The sequence below is a fragment of the Lithobates pipiens genome, unplaced genomic scaffold, assembly GCF_037356315.1.
Source record: "Lithobates pipiens isolate NorthernLeopardFrog02 unplaced genomic scaffold, aLitPip1_a1.2 Scaffold_16, whole genome shotgun sequence".
In the NCBI taxonomy this organism is placed as follows: Eukaryota; Metazoa; Chordata; class Amphibia; order Anura; family Ranidae; genus Lithobates; species Lithobates pipiens.
Genome location: NW_027507748.1, coordinates 82,456,171 through 82,475,138, shown reverse-complemented (window position 1 = coordinate 82,475,138; position 18,968 = coordinate 82,456,171). Strand labels below are relative to the sequence as shown.

General features: G+C 40.7%; 1 protein-coding gene across 3 annotated transcripts in view; it reads left to right on the top strand.

Moving 5' to 3' along the window:
• USP25 (ubiquitin specific peptidase 25) overlaps nucleotides 1-18,461 on the top strand; it is a 156,530-nt gene extending 138,069 nt beyond the window's left edge. For all 3 annotated transcript variants that reach the window (XM_077480060.1, XM_077480062.1, XM_077480061.1), the window contains 6 exons: nucleotides 2,519-2,697; nucleotides 6,526-6,604; nucleotides 8,526-8,605; nucleotides 10,943-11,066; nucleotides 12,478-12,673; nucleotides 17,763-18,461. In XM_077480060.1, the coding sequence (XP_077336186.1) occupies nucleotides 2,519-2,697; nucleotides 6,526-6,604; nucleotides 8,526-8,605; nucleotides 10,943-11,066; nucleotides 12,478-12,673; nucleotides 17,763-17,935 (831 nt within the window). In that variant the 3' untranslated portion in view covers nucleotides 17,936-18,461. The remainder of the gene's footprint in view (nucleotides 1-2,518; nucleotides 2,698-6,525; nucleotides 6,605-8,525; nucleotides 8,606-10,942; nucleotides 11,067-12,477; nucleotides 12,674-17,762) is intronic.
• The last annotated feature ends 507 nt before the right edge of the window (nucleotides 18,462-18,968 follow it).

Below are 18,968 nucleotides of genomic sequence, written 5' to 3'. Positions count from 1 at the left end.
ACATTGGATGTCGACCTTCTGGCCTCCATGTTCAACAACAAACTGGATAGGTTTGTCTCCAGATACAGAAATCTTCTGTCAGAAGAAGTTGATTCTCTGGTGGCTCATTCGGATTAATACACCTTTCCTCCCTCAAAACTTCCCCGTCTGCTTCCCAGGAGCAAGATGAAGGGCCGTCTGCAAATTATTTTTTACCTGGGATTGGTCCAGGTGGTTGTGGCACATCGTCCAGGTGGTTGTGGCACATCGTCCAGGTGGTTGTGGCACATCAACCTTGCAAGATTCCATGAGCTCAACCAGATGACCATGCTCTTTTGTCTCTCGGACTGATTTACCCTTCTGCTTCACAGTCACTGGCTTTAATGGCATGGCTGTTGAAGCCCAGGTTCTGAGAGTCAGGGACATCTCTGAATCTGATTCCTTTTGATTCCTAACGCTAAATATGCTACCTCTGCAAGGTCTCATCAGACATGCCAAGCATATTTCGCTTGGTGCAAGTCTCTGGGCTTCCACCCTTAGCGCTTCTTTATAGGATGGAATTTTTTCTTTCCTGCAGCTGGGTCTAGACAATAGTTTGACTGCCTGTGCTATTATAGGCCTGGTTCCTACCCTTTCTATCTTATTCCAGAGAACACTTTAAGACCTTTGTACAGGGGTCTCTCGTGTAGTTCCTCGCATCTGTTCCCATGCGACTCCATGGGATGTAAATCTGGTTCTCTCCATCAGATATACAGTATTTCTCTCTCTACTCTTCGAGATGCACCTTTGCAAGAGTCCTTCTTTCCTTACATAGCTTCTGCCTTTTACCTCAACCAGTATATTGTTTTTCCGTTTCTCTGTCTGGATCCAGTTAAGCAAAACTACATTTTCCTCTATTGTTTAAATGTGGCTCAGGCTGTTAGGGTCAATCTCTCAACCACTGTTTCTTGCATAAAGACTGAACCTTTTTTGTCGTCCCGAACGAACTCCAGTAGGGTGCAATGTCTACTTGCTCCTCCATGCACAATCTACAAGATCTGGAAGTGCATCAAGCATTGGTTTGCTGCATTTGCAAGGCTGCCAACTGGTCATCTTTTCACTCACACTGGGTTCCACCAGGTAGAAGTTTCTGCCTCTTCTGATGCCAACTTTGGATGTAAGGTCCTTCAGTCGGCTCTGCGAGCTGCAGGCAAGTCCCTAGTATCTGTTGTTTCTTGGGCCTGTTAGCATGTTTGCTGTGTTGGCCACCCCTTGGTTGGACTGCTTTTGGATATCCCAAAGATTAAAGCTTCCAGTGTCCCTGAATGAGAGAGAATATAGGACTTTTGTACTCGCAGTAAATGTATTCATCCCAAGAAGTCTATTAGCATAACTTGAACCACTTCACGCAAAACGTTGTGCCCGTACGTCAGTACTTTGTTAAATACCAGGGTTATGACAGCAGCTAACTGCCATAACCCCAGTATTTTCGTGAATGCTACACGTTTCTCTTTAAGAGAAAAGTGGTCTCCGGGGGGGAATTCGCCACAAGATCACTTATCAAAGGCGGGAGAGGCGCCCACCCCTTCCTGCCACACTCAGGTTGTCTCAGTAGCGGCGAAAACGCTAGTAGCAGCGATGACAATCACGCCCTCTCCTGTGGATGCTTGGCTGTCGACTGAGGAGAAGATGGCCCCTGCTTGATTCCATGGCATGGGAGGGCGGAAGCGACGTTTGACAAAAGAGAATTTTTTTCAGATCAGCTCGCACGCAGAAGTGAACGCATACGCGAGTAGCACCCGCGTGTAAAAACTGTTCAAACCACATATGTGAGGTATCACCACGATTGTTAGAGCGAGAGCAATAATTCTAGCCCTAGACCTCCTCTGTTGTTCTAAACTGGTAACCTGTAGACAAACAGGTTAAACTTCACCTATGGAGATTAAGGGTAAAAGTTTGTCGCCATTCCACGAACGGGTGCAATTTTTAAGCTTTACATGTTGAGTATCAATTTACTTGGCATAACATTATATTTCACAATATAAAAAAAAAAATATGCTAACTTTACGGTTGTCTTATTTTTTTAATTTAAAAAAGTGTATTTTTTCCCCAAAAAAAGTGCTCTTGTAAGACCGCTGCACATATACGGTGTGACAAAGTATTGCAACAATCGCCATTTTATTCTCTAGGGTGTTAGAAAAAAATATATAATTTTTGGGGGTTCTAAGTAATTTTCTAGAAAAAAAAAATGATCAACTTGTAAACAAGTGTAAAAAAGAGGCTCGGTCCTTAAGTGGTTAATCATTTTTGAAAGTTGCTTTGCTTTTCATTTTCAGTGGATGGCTAAATACACTAGCGGCTTCTTATTCCTTTCAGTAATCCAGTGATATTTTCCACATCTAGTTATCTACCATAGGCAACAACTCCCTTTTTTTTTTATTTTTATTTTTTTTAAAGACTTTTTTGAATTTATCCATTTATTCAGTGTGTTGTTGGTCTGTTCTCTTTGTAGGATTGCTGCTTTAATGTGATAAATGCTTTTACATTTTTTTCCTCTTAGGCCATTAAAACAGAGTATGCACGGTTATTGAAATTAGCACAAGAGGATCCCCCTCCAGAGACCGATTACCGGTTACAGCATGCGGTCGTTTACTTCATCCAGAGCCAGGCGCCAAAGAAAATCATTGAGAGGACCCTGCTTGAGCAGTTTGCTGATCGCAACCTGAGTTTTGATGAACGGTAATATGATGAGCCTGTATGTTGGCAATTCAGTAAATCTGTCATTCGAAAAACAGGATGTGTCTGCTTTCAGTTCTTTAGATCCGTCCTGAACAAACATGCAGCAAATGAGTTTATTTTTTGAATCAGTAACTCAGAGTAGTAAAATCAAAGCATCAGTTATAACAGCCTGGAAACCGGCTTTTTCAGAAAGTTAAGTAGCAGTCTCCGTATTTGACTCTTGATAGGTTGCTTTCAAAGAGGAACTCTACCTAAACCAAAACTAAGCTTTAAATTTAACTACTTCCCAAAAGAAAGCTGAAGTTAAAAATGCTCAATAAATGTTAGTAAATCTTTAAGCAAAAACGGCAGTTTTCTCTAGTGGTGTTGTTTTACGTTCTAACTACTAGTACATGGTCAGTATCTGCCTTATTTAGGCTGGGTTCGCATAGATGAGAATTGAATGCGGGTTTCCCCTGCATCCATTTCTCATGACAAGTGATTGGTCTGGCTCTCAATGGAGCCGGTTCACACAGGTCCGGCTGGGGCAGCTGAAAACCGGATTGCAGAAGGGCCCTGTGCGTCTGAGTCCGGTTCAGGTGTGAATTCTGGCAAAAATTGGGACCTGAATTACACCTGAACCAAGGACGCATCAGACACCATGCTGGAACCGTGGCTAAAGATATGTGAACCGGGCCTCAAGGCGATACATTTTGGTGATTATCACAGTTGCCATTGTGCTTACATTCGATCTCAACCGATGTTCAGTCCTTCAGATGGCTGGTGTTCTAGCTACCCAAGTGTATAGCACCATGGCAACTGTAGATCTAAATTGTATGTTGGTGGCACCGTCCTCCATGAATAGGAAAGTTTAGTTCCACTTTATGCTTGAACTCTGTACAGATATAATACTTTAAGCAGTATTAAACCCAGAGCCAAATGTGTCTTATGTTGCAGCTTACCAATCTTTAAATGTGGTGACTTTTTGGCATTAGTGTTACTTTTTAAAGTGGTTGCAAACCCTTACAGGCCACTTTGACCTGCAGGTAAGCCTAGATTAAGGCTTACCTGTAGGTCCAAGAAATATCTCCTAAACCTACACGGTTTAGGAGATATTTGCAAAAAGACAGGCACCGCACTGAGCATGCCGCTGCTAATGGCGATATGCCATTAGTGGCGGCTCCCGTGCGCATGCGCGGTAGTGGCATCATCGCGGCTCTGGCCAATCACAGCGCCGGAGCCACGATACCCAGAAAGAAGATGGGCGCTCTGTGGAAGAGGGGGGCAGCGGTGACATTGCAGGCTCCTGTGTCATGTAAGTGACACATAATGGGCTACTATGCGATGCATAGCAGCCCATTATGTTTTACTTTTGCAGGGAAATAAAGAGTAAGTAAACCCATTAGGGTTTACTTCCCTTTAAGGCTTTTCCCCTCCTATTTTTCACCTGGTGATCTGGCCAGTAACACACCTCTCTCATTTGGAGTGCTTTTGATCTAGGGGCATCTTTGGACAGCAACATTGTTAATCTGGGAGAGGAGAGTGTTGGATGCACTGCCAGATTTAGCTGCACTAGTAAATTGAAGTTGATCTCCAGCTAACACTGAATAAGCAGTTACAGCATCAGTTTTGTTCCTCTTGGGATAAAGGTTTTACATAAATAAAAGTTCACCATTGTAAGCACCCTTATCGGTGGTAATGGTTTCTCTCAACAATCTCAACGGCTACATCTTCAGGACAGCATAGTCTTTTCGAAAAACAGACTTTTACTGGCCAGATAAACAGGTGAAAATAAAGGAGAGAGCCTAAAAAAGAAAAGCCATCACATCTAAGAATTGATAAGCTGCAATATATTTTTTGGTTTTAATGCAGCTCTGTAATCATTAATACATAAATGTGTTTTTAAATGCAAGCCGTGCATGTACCTAAATTAGACCTGATATCGGCCTCTTTGGTCCCTGTTCAGCAGGGCTGAAATGTGACAGAAGGAAGAAAGAGCCAATTCTTTTATGTGCCATCACGGAGCATGCAGATAGGAGAAGGCAGAGGTGGAAGCTTATCACTACGCTGCTTCTCCTTTCAATGTCCAGTACAACCTATACTTAGAGGAAGTGGGTTGAATGAAGCTGTTGAGGACATCTTGTGACAGAAAAAAAGTACTGCGCTGGCAAGAGTTCTGGATTCAGAGTAAATCTGGCAACAAAAGCTGCTTTTTATTGAATCTTTCAATGAGCTAATGATTATTCTTAAGTTTGACTGGAGTTCTGTTTTAAAAAATATACCATCTGCAGAATATATCATTTGGCAAAGATGCCGCTTCTCAGTTGAGAGGTGTCAGCTCTTGTTGTGAAGATGGGACAGCAGAGGCTGTCCCATCTTCTGTCTCAGTAATGAAAAAAAAGTATTCTTTCTGAACTACTAAAAGATAAAACTATCAATTAACATTGAACAATCCTCCCTGTGGGACTTGTAGCCTGACATTTCTGATATCCCTGATCTGAAACACTGATGTACATATCAGTCAAGTGACCCACTAAGTAGTAAAGCAAATATAAAGAGGAAAGCCCTGGAACATGCATCTTCACGAGTCAGTGGTAGAAGCTTCTATATTTCTGTCAGTACAGGTGCACTTTAATTGCAGGGAAGTCAATCTCAGTCCTGGCAATGGGGGGTGTCTGGATCGCAAGCCTAAACAGTTACAAATTCTTTGGCAAGCAAACTAGTTGATATGTTTTTAGCTGTGTACCTTCTGATTCAAGTTGAGGGCCAGTTCAGATGAGTATGCGGTGCGGGGAAAGGCACGCTTCGTTTAAACTTGCTGCCCTTACAATCTGCATGTAGATGCCAATGTATTGTTAATGACACCAAACGCAGATCACAATCGCAGGACTGCTGCAACTTGTGTAACCAACAGCAAATCTTTAGAAAAAATATAGTGCACTATCCCTTTAAATCATATGGTAATTAGATCAATCCGGAAATAAAGTAATCTTTGAAACTCAGTGCAAAGAATATGCAAAAAAAAAGTAAACCCTATATAAAAAAAAACACAAAACAATTTGCAACATAGCAATGGTGCAAACCATCAATCAATAAATAAAAATGTGCAAATAAATTAAGTTGATATCAATAAACAAAAAACTTTGCTTCGGGACTGTGCTGCATGCGGCTCGGTACCCTCGATGTGTCGGCTCAGATCAAGAATATTTGATGATTCCTTGTAGTCGTTCCATACCCAGCACACGTCCGCCTTACTGTGAAGAGACTCTGCGATCTTATGTTGATATAATAACACATTGCACTCTACTGAAGAAGCATGTTGCCATGATATGGCTTTGTATGGGAGCTTCTCATCTATAGATGGATTTCATGTGCTTTTGATCCCTGTCATTTGGGATCAGTTCTGTTTGGTAAGCGACCATCTTTTCCTGAAGGAGTACTTTAAGTACTTAAGCACTTTTAAAGATTGCTTTTCAGCACTGAGCACCTATATCACCAGTATTCATACAAGGGGTTTGTTTGAATGAAGAGGCTCCCATAATTTTTTTTTTTTTTTTTTTTTTTTTATTGATTTCAATTTATTTGCACATTTTTTTTTATTGATTGCTTGATTTGCACCATTGCTATGTTTCACAATGTTTTGTGTTTTTATCGTGTTTAATTTGCACAGTTTTTTTTTTTTTTGCATATTCTTTGCACTGTGAGTTTCACAGATTAATTTTAGTTCAGGATTGATCTGATTAATTGCCTTAGGATTTAAAGGGACAGCGCACTATATTTTTTATAAAGGTAATAACAATATAACAGGGATACACCGTATTAAGCAAAAAAAATTTTTTTTTTTTTCAGTTGCCGCAACATCATGAAAGTGGCTCAGGCGAAGCTTGAAATGATTAAACCTGATGAGGTTAATATGGAAGAATACATGGTAGGTGGTTTTGTTTGTACATTGTGGGGGCAACACTGCTTCATTAGATTATCACACTTAATTTAAAATTCCTGTCATATCCCTTGTTTTTATATGTCCTTATAACATGCTGCCAAATAGAAATAATCTTCACAACATCGTCTGCCATTATTGCTGTATGTAATCCTTGTCATTTCAAGAGGAGTGAGGGTTAGGAGAGACATGGATACGTCAATAGAACATTATGCTATATGAAAATGTACCCATAGCTACAGCTGTGTAAGGCATATTTTGGAAGCATTCATCAGTACATAGTAAAGGAATCCTAGCATCAGCAGACTATTTTCACACTTGAATAGCAACTACAGGAAACTATGTAAAAATCCCTATAACATTTTAAAGTGATTGTAAGGGCTTTTTTTTTTTTTCTTCTTTTTAAGAACAAACATGTTATACTTGCCTCCTCCTGTGTAGTTGGTTTTGCACAGAGCCACCTGGATCCTCCTCTTCTCGGGTCCCTCTTCGCTGCTCCTAGCCCCTCCCTCCTTTGAATGCCCCTAAGCTACAGGGGCCACCCAAGCTGGGTCAGAGCTCCATGTATGCATTCAGACACGGAGCCCCGACCTAGCCCCGCCACCTCTCTCCTCTGATTGGCTGACTTTGAATGACAGCCTCTGGAGCCAGTAGCACCACTGCTTTGTATCAGCCAATCAGGAGGAGTGTCCTGGATGGCTGAGGGGATCGTGGACATTGCTGTGGAGAGAAGGAGCTCAGGTAAGTAATTAGGGGGTGCTGGGGTGGCTACTACACACAGAATTTTCTTTTTTTTTTACCTTAATGCATAGTATCTAAATATGAATTTGCAGTCCAATGGGTACCAGTGTTTGACCACCCTTACCAGCACACTTTATAATTTGACAGGCCTGTTCAGATATGCCCCCTCCCTTTCTCTGTAGTCTGTGTGAAGACAATGGTGAAAAGAGGAATGGCTCTTCCTCATCTATGCTAGGGTAAAGCACTAGAGAGGAAATGCAAAAGGAGAATTTTCAGAAAGCAAAAAGGTTTTTTTTGTTTTTTAAATGGAACTACCTTCCCTCCCCTCAGTCTTCTCCGACTCTGACCTGGTCTTATTCCGAATCTGGGTTCTTTGGCAAACCTGATTGGCCAGGACTGAATAACGCAACTCTGAGTGTGCTGAGAATGTGCACTGAGCTGATTATGAGCAGCTTAGTGTACATGCTAAAAGATTGCAAACAAACTGATGAGTTGGTTTTATTGCAAAAAAGACATTGCAATAAAGTGCCCGCCTGCTCTGCGATTTTTTTTTTTTTTTTTTTTTTTTTCTTCTGTTCCGCTTTAACGTATCAGTTAAGAGTCAGAGTAAGTTAAGACTCATAACATCCAGTAGTATGATGGAGATTGTAAAAGTGTGAGAGTTTGATTGAACTTTAACATGCCTGTGCCCTTGTTGGAATGATTTCCCTCACTTCCTGTCCATGTGATATCTGTCTGTTCTGCAATATAATTATTGTAAAGGTCTTCCTACAATTAGGTGCTTTAGACCTTTTGCACATGGATGCCTATAAATCTGTGTTTTAAGGCTCGCAGGGTTTTTTTTTTTTTTCTTTCTTTACACTGATCTTAATGCATGGGTCTATATACACATGTGCGTAAACTTGTGCTGCGTATAGATCATTTAAAAAATACAAAACAAATCTGCGTTGCTGGTCAGTATTTTTACACATGTACATCACACTCCCTTGGAATAAAATGGCTAGAAGCAATTTTACTCATGTGTACGAGCAAAAATACATGTATGTACTATACGGCCCATCCTTGCATTTTTTTCTGCGAGGAATATCTGATAATGTATTCGTACCTTGTGTATATTCCCTTAATGTCATAGCAGCACATCCCAACAGTGTCTGTCATTTGTTTGTAGCGCTGGCACAAGGAGTACAAGAGTTTCCGCGACACAACAATGTACATCTTGATTGGTTTGGAGCTGTTTCAGAACAAAAGGTGGGTGGGGCTTATTGCTTCTACATTAGGGAGCCAATGTACATAATGAGGCTGATTTGTTTTCCAGGTTTTCAAATCCATTAATGCACCACCGTTGCAGATTAAAAGTAAAAAGATTAAAATATATTTCCAGGGATGTCGCAGATGCCAGTTGCCCTAAATTAGTATCTAATTCAAGCTAAACACTATATATTATTAAAGTGTTGCTAAACCCACAACAGTAATATTAGTCTATTTACACAGTAAAGCATGCTTGTTATACTCGCCGTGGAACCTATGGGGTTAATCCTCCGCATTGTGTAAACACGCTGTTTTGGATCCTGTCTTCTCTGGTCCTCCATTTCTTACATCATGCCCTAATCATTTCCTGCCACTACAGAGCTTGGGGACAAGCTGCACATGCTCAGTTTTGGGCTGTATTGCTAGAGAGTAAAGTCTTGTTTTTTTGTTTTTTTCCCTATAAAAATAATAAACATGTTATACTTGCCTGTTTAGTTGCAGTGGATTTGCACAGATCAGCCCAGATCCTCCTCTTCTCAGGTCCCTCTTCTGTGATCCTGACCCCTCCCTCCAGTTCAGTGCCCCCACAGCAAGCAGCGTACTATGGGGGCACCTGAGCCAAGTCTCAACTTACGTTGTCCATTCAGACACGAAGCCCCAACCCCGCCTTACCCCCTCTCTTCCTTGATTGGCTAGCAGACTTTGGCAGCAACCAATGGCGCCAATCAAGAGGGAGAATATCGGTCAGCTTTGACACTCGGATAATTGTGAGGGAGGCTGCTGCACATAGAAGGTTTTTTATCTTAATGCATAGAATGCATTAGGATTAAAAAAAAAAAAAAAACTTCTACCTTTACAACCACTTTAATTCTCCATGGTTATTAGGAACAAATATTTTTAAGTTGCACAATGTTTTCTGTACAGTAAAAGCCATTTGCAGATAAAAATGAAATGGCGGCCTCCATGTCTCAGGAAAGTTTTTTTTTTTCCTTTTGAAGTTGGCCTGTTATAATAGCTGCAAGTCCTTGAACCCAGGGTGTTCAATATGCAAAGTTGTGATTTGCATTCAATTCTATGCTCTGGCATGCTATCTGCATGTCTCAGGAAAGTGTTTGTTTGCAGTGCAGTTAAGCAAAGTGCACATAAGCCGAATATGGCCAGTATCCGCCGGTTCAACAGAAACTGGACGATGTTTGGTCACTGTGTACAGCGGTCAATCTGACAGAAGCCAGCGTAACGACCGGCACTTGTTGAAGGGACATGCTAGAAAACCAGCATCCGATTAGTGCGTTCTGGCAGGGGGGCAAGTCCCCCTGTCAGAACACAAGGGCACAGTGGGGTTGATTGCCGCACAAACATCCCTGAGTTAGTACAGCGATATCCTAGTTTTTTTTTTTTCTTTTTTCTCTTTTGTTCAGGCCGCTGGGTTGGGAAAAAAAAAAAAACTTGTAGCTAGCCTTAGTGATGCATGGTTGGAGGGACTGGTACCTGCAGTTTGAATATGGAGCACCCTAGGTTTGTGAGTCTGTGTAGGTGTTCTTCTCCACCCAGGTGTTTCAGGTGCAGCAACCAGTCAAAAATCAATGATCGGCTTAAATATGCAGCAGCTGTACGGTGGTGTATGTGCAGATCCATGCAGCACTTGCATTCAGCTGCAGTCTGCATTTGGGGCAGTACATGTGTCCCTGTGTCCATGTGCCACTTGTATGTGCATATATCGGCATACTGCTGCTGTGTATTTTAGCCTGTCGCAGATTTTTACAGGCTTATGGCAGTTGGTTGGTTACTTGCTACACCTCTGACTACCTGGCAGAGAATTACGCGCACAAATGACTACCCACTACTACACAAATTAATACAGTCGCATGCTGTATGGCCCTCTTGTGGTCGTGTGCATGTACCTTGACGTTTTTGTTTTGTTTTCTATTAAACTTGCATACTACATTCACAAACCATCACAATTGAAAGAACAATGGTTCTTAGACTCCCTATTTCCTCCTACCTATCTGTGTTCTCTGAAGTCCTGCTGTGATGATCTGCAGTGACAAAAGTCTCAAGTGCATTGATGGTAAATGTATTTGAAGACTATACTGATGTGCGTTTACAGGCAGAGGTTTTCTAAATCTGAGAATAGCGCAACAAATCCCTTAAAGAAGTCAAATTTGCTCTGGATTCATTCTTTGCCAGTCTTTCTCAAACCTGCATCCTTTTCTCCGTTCTTACCCGTTTACTCTTCATTGCTCATATAATATGTAACAAATTTACCTTGACTTCCGTTTGCTTTGTTGATTGCCAATGAGCAAGTTGTTTTAGAACGGTCTGTCTTTTTGGTTTCAGCTATGTTGAAGCATTGCTCTACCTCATCTTTGGCTACCAGTTTAACAAGGAGCTGCTATCCAGAGGCCTGTATCGAGGACACGATGAGGAACTCATATCACATTATCGCAGAGAGTGTTTGCTGGTAAGTCAGGACACATGTTTGAGCTTTGTGTCCTGTGAATGTAGCACCAGATGGACTGCACTGAGAACTGGGACCTGGATAAAAGATTTACAGCCAAGGCTAACTGGAAAAATGGCCAACTCGTCAAAATCACCAATTACGTCACTTCCGGTGACTCCAGCAGCGAAAATTGCAGATTTTGATGACTTTGCTGCTTTGACAGAACACCGGCAGCATATACAGTACGGTAGACGATATAGTGAAAGAACATTTAGTCCGCCCGATGATCACCATGGCCATCTCCAAGACGGGGACAACTTTTTTTTTTCCTCCTCACTTGGTGTTCTGTCAAAACAGCCAAGTCCACGTGTAAAGCGAACAATACACAAGACTGTTTAGAGTGTCTGAGATACACTAATAATTATGTCATACAAGAGCCTGAGCTATAGAAAGTTTATGTAATACGATTGTAAGGTGCATGGCCAGCCATCCGTTCTCCTTCCACTATGCCCTAGCCTGTGTTGGCCATAAAGACCTCTGGTCTGCAAAGAAAATACTTTCACATTTTTCAGATTTTTAGCAGATAACTGCTTCTGGATCTGAGTAGTAATTGTAGGTAGACAGAAGCAGTGATTGGCTGTTCAGGCTGTAGTAACCAGTCATTTCCTGAGCCTTACACAGATGCTGGCCTCTGCTTGGAAATGGCAAGCAGTGGAATCTCGAGTTATGTGGATGAAGATTTAAAGCTGAACTCCTATAGAAGTTTAATATAAACGTAAAGATTGGGCGAGCATGGTTACCCCTAATGATTGCTGTAATATCTGGAGGGTTGTTGGGGATGCTCAAATTGTTAGTTGTAATCCGTTCCCAACTACTCTCTGAGCTGTGATCTTCTGGGCAGAGCTGCAGCGCCTTGCCACCTCTTAAGGCGAGTATAGCTGGATGCTCGTTGGGTACCCCCTCCATTTAAAACACAGCTAAAATGCGCATAAGATGTTTTGATTGAATAAGGGTAGATCATGACATTTATCCTCCCTTTCGCTACACCTTGTCCATTCACAGTTTATTGAAAAGAATAAAACTTTTTGCTGAATAGAGGAGGCATGGAGCGAGCGACCTGCTATACTCATTGTAAAAGACAGGAAGGTATTGCAGCACTAGCCAGATTATCACCGCTCAGGGAACAGATTACAACTGATAATTTGAGCCTCCCCAGCAACTCTGGATGTTACATAACAATCATTAGAGGAGGTAACCGAGCTGGCTCAATCTAACTCTTAAAATACAATTTTCTTTTGGAGTTCAGCTTTTATAAAACTTAAAGATGGCTATACAAATATTGATGATGATGGTTTGAAGAAAGCTATCTATACTATTGCAAGTTCCATTACAAATGGGGCCCCTCATTTTGTCTCTTGTTTTTATCTTGAAGAAACTAAATGAGAAAGCGGCAGTCATGTTTGAGTCTGGAGAAGTAGAGGAAGTGTGTAACGGCCTGACTTTGATGAATGAACTTCTAGTACCGTGCTTGCCCATGCTGCTGATTGATGAGATGGAGGAAAAGGATATAATTGCTGTAGAAGACATGAGGAATCGCTGGTGTTCATACTTGGGACAAGAAATGGAGCGTAAGTACCCAAAACTAAATAGTTTGTGATCTAAAGAGTTACTGGTGTATCCTGCCACCCAAGCCTGTGATTAGCATGCATAAGGATAAGTTTGCCATGTTACCCGTATTGTATCCTTTTACTATGCAGCATCCCCCCCCCCCTACACACACACACACACACACACACACACACACACACACACACACACACACACACACACACACACACACACACACACACACACACACACACACACACACACACACACACACACACACACACACACACTAGGACAGTGGTTTCTCTCCCCCACAGCTGCTGTCATATTTAAAAATCAATGTGGCTGTGTATGGCTCTGCCCTGTTGTTCATTTATAGGAATCTGTGAATGAATGAAGTACAGGTTCTGTCTGTCACTGACAGTCACACATCAGTAACCGTAACACAGAGGATGTTGTTGAGCGCCCTCCTAGTTTATTCGCTTTTCCTGCGCCTTTGAAACCGATGGCCCGCATAGAAGAGCTAAAAACATATTGCAACTAATTAGGTTAAATGGAGACTGGTATAAAAAGTCTTAGCGTCTGTCTCGGAAATAAGGATGGGCAGAGGTTCACCAATCTGTGAAAAGCTGCATCTAAAATTTGCAAACAATTTCATGTTTCCCAACGTAAAATTGGAAAGACTTTAACAACTTCCAGTCCAGGCAAATTCTGACAATTCTCTAATACGTGTAAAAATCTGATTTAGAACCCCCAAACGTTTTATTTATTTATTTATATATATATTAATAAACAAAGTAGCGATTTTTCGCAGGACTGTGACATTGCGGCAGGCAAATTTAACACTAAGTGACACTTTTTGGGGACCAGTGACACCAATACATAAAATGCACGGTTACTGTATAAATGACACTGGCAGGGAAGGGGTTAAAGTTAACACCAGGGTCGATCGAGGGGTTAAGTTTGCTCCTAGGGGCTGCTTTCTAACTGTGGGGAGAGTGGATGCACTGGAGGAAAAGGGATCCGTGTTTCAGCTTAGCTGAAACACAAGATCTTTCTTTTGCTCCTGGAGAGAACAGCGGTCTACCTTGTTTACATAGGCAGACCGGCCTTCTTCCTTTCCTGCGAACAATCGGCGGGTCCTGGAAGCCATCGCGGTTGCCGGACCCACCAATTGGCTCCTGCTTTGTTTGGCGACGCTTCCGTCATCGCGCGCCCCCACCCCAGATCGAGTGCACAAAATCACGTACCTGTACGTCATTTACCCTGCCGCAGTATATATACTGTGGGCAGTTTGGAAGTGGTTAAAGCCAGGAATGATTCTGTGATGGAGATCACCGAATACTTCCAGAAATCACTGCCTGTGAACACAGTTTGTCATGCCACTCATAATGCAATGTAAAGCTCTATCAAAAAAAAGCCATATCTGAACATGATCCAGAAATGCAGCCTTTTTTTCTGGGCCAAAGCTAATTTAAATGGTCTATTGCAAAGTGGAAAACTGTGGTCTGACAAATCAAAATTTGACATTCTTTTTGGCAACCATGGGCACCACGTCTTTCAGACTAAAGAGAGGAACCTTCCAGTTTATTGGCCCTCAGTTCAGAAGTCTTCATCTATGAATGTATGTGCATAAGGGAATATATATTAGTGCATATGTAATTGGCAAGTTGCACATCTGACAAGGCACCATCAATGCTGAAAGATGTATTTAGAGGTTTAGAGCAAGATATGCTCCCATCCAGATGACAACTTTTTCAGGGAAGGCTTTGCCTATTTCAGTAAGACAATAATAAACTAACCATTAGACTCTTATATCTTATATTGGGCAACAATCAGACAAAATTCCCCTCCCAAAACATTAACTGGTCTCCTCAATTCCCAGATATTTAGAGTGTTGTAAAAAAAAAAAAAAAGAAATACAATGACAGGATGCTACACCATGATAAAAACTGCCCAGTCCCAGCTTTTTTGAGACTTGTTACTGCCATCAATTTTTAAAAATTCTTTTTTTTTTTTCTTAAAATGATACATTTGATCTGTTCTATGTTCTATTGTGAATCAGTGCATTCTGTTTTTATGTGGATTTTATACAGTGTCCCAACTTTTTTTGAATTGTGGTTCTGCTTAATTACTGTTAAAGCGTATATAAACCCAAGAATAAAACCAATATATTGCAGCTAGAGGTCGACCGATATGGGTTTTTCTCTGGCCGATGCCGATATTTAGAAATCATGGCGGCCGATAGCCGATATATGATGCCGATTTTTTTTGGGCCGATATGTTAGGCCGATTTTATTTTATTTTTATTTTTTTTTTATTTTTTATTATTATTTTTTTTTTTAATCCCCCTTGATCTAACACACCTTTCCCACTGGGGCGTTTTTCAGGCGCTTTTGGGCTAAAAATAGCGCCTGTAAAGTGCCTGTAAAATGGCTCCCCTGCAGTCTGTGTGAAAGACAGAGTGCTTTCACACTGAGGCGATGCGCTGGCAGGATCTTAAAAAAAAAAAAAAGTCCTGCAAGCAGCACGTTTGGAGTGGTGTATACCGCTCCTCCACCACTCCTGCCCATTGATATGAATGGGCACCACTGCCGAAGCGCATGCAATGCGATTTGGCAACAGTGCTTCATGGGCGCATTTAACCTCTTCCTTGGCCGCTAGCTGGGTTATATGTGCCCCACTAGCAGCCAAATAGCACCGCTAAAATTATGGTAAAGAGCCGCTAAAACTTGCGTTTTACCATCAACGCCTGCCCGCTCCAGTGTGAAAGCAGTCTTCATAAGTGATACAGAAAATTTCTTACATTTAAACATTTATTAAACAAAACAAACCTCCAATCAGTTTACTTGTATGTATGATTTAGATTAAAAAAAAAAAAAAACCTATATATTAAATAAAAACAGGTAGTCAAAACTTTTGGACGAAAAAAAAAAATGGGCTAACTTTACTGTTTTTTTATTTTATTTTTATTTTTTAAATAGTGTATTTTTTTCCCCAAAAAATGCATTTGAAAGACCTCTGTGCAAATGCCGTGTGACATAAAATATTGCAACAACCGCTATTTTATTCCCTAGGATCTCTGCTAAAAAAATATATATAATTTTTGGGGGGGTCTAAGTGATTTTCTGGCAGAAAATACAGGATTTTTACTTGTAAGCAACAAGTGTCAGAAAAGATTTAGTCTTTAAATGGTTAAACTGAGAACTTCTACACACTGAGATGATTTCATTCATTCAAGTGTAAACATTGTATCATTTTGTTCTTTTCTTGGCAGCCTGCCCAGAGAGGAGGAAAGACGTTTCTATGGCAACTTACACTGACTTCTATTACAGAAGTCATTTCAAAGTCCTGCTGTAGTTCTAAATCGGCTTTTTATCAGCACAATCGGCCAATGCCGATTATTTAAAAAACGGCAAATATCGGCCGGCCGATATATCGGTCGACCTCTAATTGCAGCTTACCACTCCTAGATATGTTGGCTGCATTAGTTTTTATTTTTTTTGCACGCTTCCTGTCTGAATGACAAAGTGAACTATACTATGTCTTTTTTTTGGAGGAGCTACACTGCCTCCCCAAGACAGGGCTGCGGAGCCCCCTCTCTTAATCTCCATACCATAGGGGAAGGAGTTCCGTAGATCACAGAAGTTAGCTTGGAAAGCCCATAACATTGTTGCAAAGCACTAAACTGAAATGTACTTCTGGCAGGATTGACGGCTTCTTTTTCTGTACTTGCAAGAAGTGTACTTAACCTTAAAAAAAAAAAAAAAAAAAGAATAGGCCCACCTTTCTAAAGACTGGTAAAGTGCAATAGAATTTATTTTTGTTCTTGGGGTTTCTAAATGACTATATACAGAAGTAAAGATTCTAAAATGTTTAGGCTCCTTTCACACTTGTGCAACTTGGGATTGCAGGACGTGTGAAATTCAATGTATTTCTACAAGAGCGGTTCCTACTGATGGTACCGCAAAAGCCCATGCGGCTTCAGATAAGGTTCCTGCACTACTTTGGTCCCAATTTTAATGTGACTTTGGTCCAGAGAATGTAAAGTCAGATCAAAGTGGCGCTTCAAAATTCAGACTGGAAGTTGTGCGAGTTTGGAGACATGCTAATGTAAAAGGAGCCCAATAGTCGTTGATAAGAATGTTTATATCTGGTATGTTTTTATAAAATACCTGCATGTAAAAAAATAAAATTAAATTAAAAAGACTGCTCATTCTCTCTACACTTTGCTAGTTCTGTCCCTGTGCCATGTTAGAATTGAGAAAATCAGGTCAGTGCTACAGGTCGTCAACCCCATTGCTGTATGACTTTGCACTTTAACCCCTTCCCACCCGCACTATAGCCGAAAGACAGCTACAGCATGGGTGTGGATGTCCTCCCATGACCGAGCTGCCTGCACGCCCCCCTGTGGTGCACGGGCAATGTGCTCTTTGATAACCAAGCCCTCAGACTCGGCTAGTGGGGTGAAGAGCCAATCACAGTGGCCCTTTACCAGGTGATCAGATGTCAGCCAATGACAGCTGATCACAGGATCTAAACACAAACCGGTTATCGGCTTTTCTTTCCTCATGTTGACAGCGTGAAGAGAAGCAAGCAAGCTGATTAACCGACTCATGTTAAAGGGACATCGGTCCCAACAGTGCCCACCAGTGCTGCTAATCAGTGCCTCATAAGTGTCACCTATCAGTGCTGCCTCATCAGCACACTTGAGTATGAGTAAAGGAGAAAAATTACCTGCTTGCAAAATTTTGTAACAAACTATGAAAAATTATTATTATTTTTTTGTTTTCCCAAAATTTACAGTCTTTTTTTTTTTTGGTTTAGTAAAATTATAAAAAAAAAAAAACCCCAGTGGTGATTAAATACCACCAAAATAAAGAAAATAAAAACCACAGAAAAAATTATAAAAATTTAGTTTGGGCACAGTGTTGTATGATCGCACAATTCTCATTCAAATTGTGACAGCGCTGAAAGCTGAAAATTGGACTGGGCAGGAAGGGGGTAAAAGTGCCCAGTGGATAAGTGGTTAAATCAAAACCGTACTGTTCATTTTTCCTAGAAAGGTCTTTAAATCTAAACTGACAAAAAATTTTCATCTGTTTCCAGCTTCTTTGCAAGAAAAGCTTACAGACTTCCTGCCAAAACTGCTGGATTGTTCAACGGAAATTAAAGGCTTCAACGAACCGCCAAAGCTACCCATCTTTTCCACGCACGAGCTGTGTGAACGATTTTCCCGAATTATGTTGTCACTTAGCCGAACTCCAGCTGATGGGAGATAAATTATGCACCTTCTCACGCACATTGTATAGACTTTTTTTTTTTCTTTTAGTTTTTTTAGTTTTTTTTTTTTTTTTTTTAACTCATGCCTTCCTGTGACAAGGTTTGCTTTGTTGCTGCTATAGTTTTTAACTTTTTTATGTTACAAACTGCTAAAGACAAAATGACTGTACAGACTTTTAACCAGACTGCAAACCCAGCTGAGAAACGCATGGCCCTCGGCTTCCTTTTAAAACAGAAACAATGCAACCAAAATATCAATGGCGAGACCGCTTTGCCACTTTTCTGTGACAGTATTACATAGCTTTTACCTTCAAAAACCTCATTTTATTAACGGCTTTTTTTTTTTTTTTCCCCCTTTTTCTTTTTAGAGTATGAGTTTATTCTTTGTGACAGCAGCCATTTTAATTATCTGGTGCCATGTTAGACAACGTGGCTCCTGGTAGCTTGTAAATGAAATTGAAGAATAAAGTTTTATTTATGGCTACTTCCTGTTTGCAAAAAAAATAAAAAATGTATATTTGTGTATGTATGAATAGATGAATATTTTTGATGACCCGAACAGTAACTAAAAGGACAGGTTTGTAGGGTTTAACTTCTTAATGCAAATTAAGCAGGAGTATTGTATGGATTCCAAAGCAGTTAACATGTATTATTATTATTTTTTTTTTTTTTTTTTTTACTTTAGAAATAACGACATTATTTCTCAAATAAATTTTGCTCTTTTTACAAAAAAAAAAAAAAAAAAAGGTTTTCAGGACTAAACTCAATGTTAGTGCTGTTGCCAATGCACAGTAGCTTTTATATTATGACTGTCTGGTGTTATTAAAGGTTTGTCCTGCAAAAAAAAAAAATATTTTCTCAATCGTTCATTGAAGGACTTGGCAAAGATCGCTAGATCTTGGGGCTTATAGGTTTAAAGTACCATCTGCTTTGTGCTATGTGAAGGGTTAAAAGCAGTCAAGGGAGGTGATGCCATCCAGTGACCTAATACTGCTAGCAGAGGTTAATTTGTCCATGAATAGCGTGGGTAAG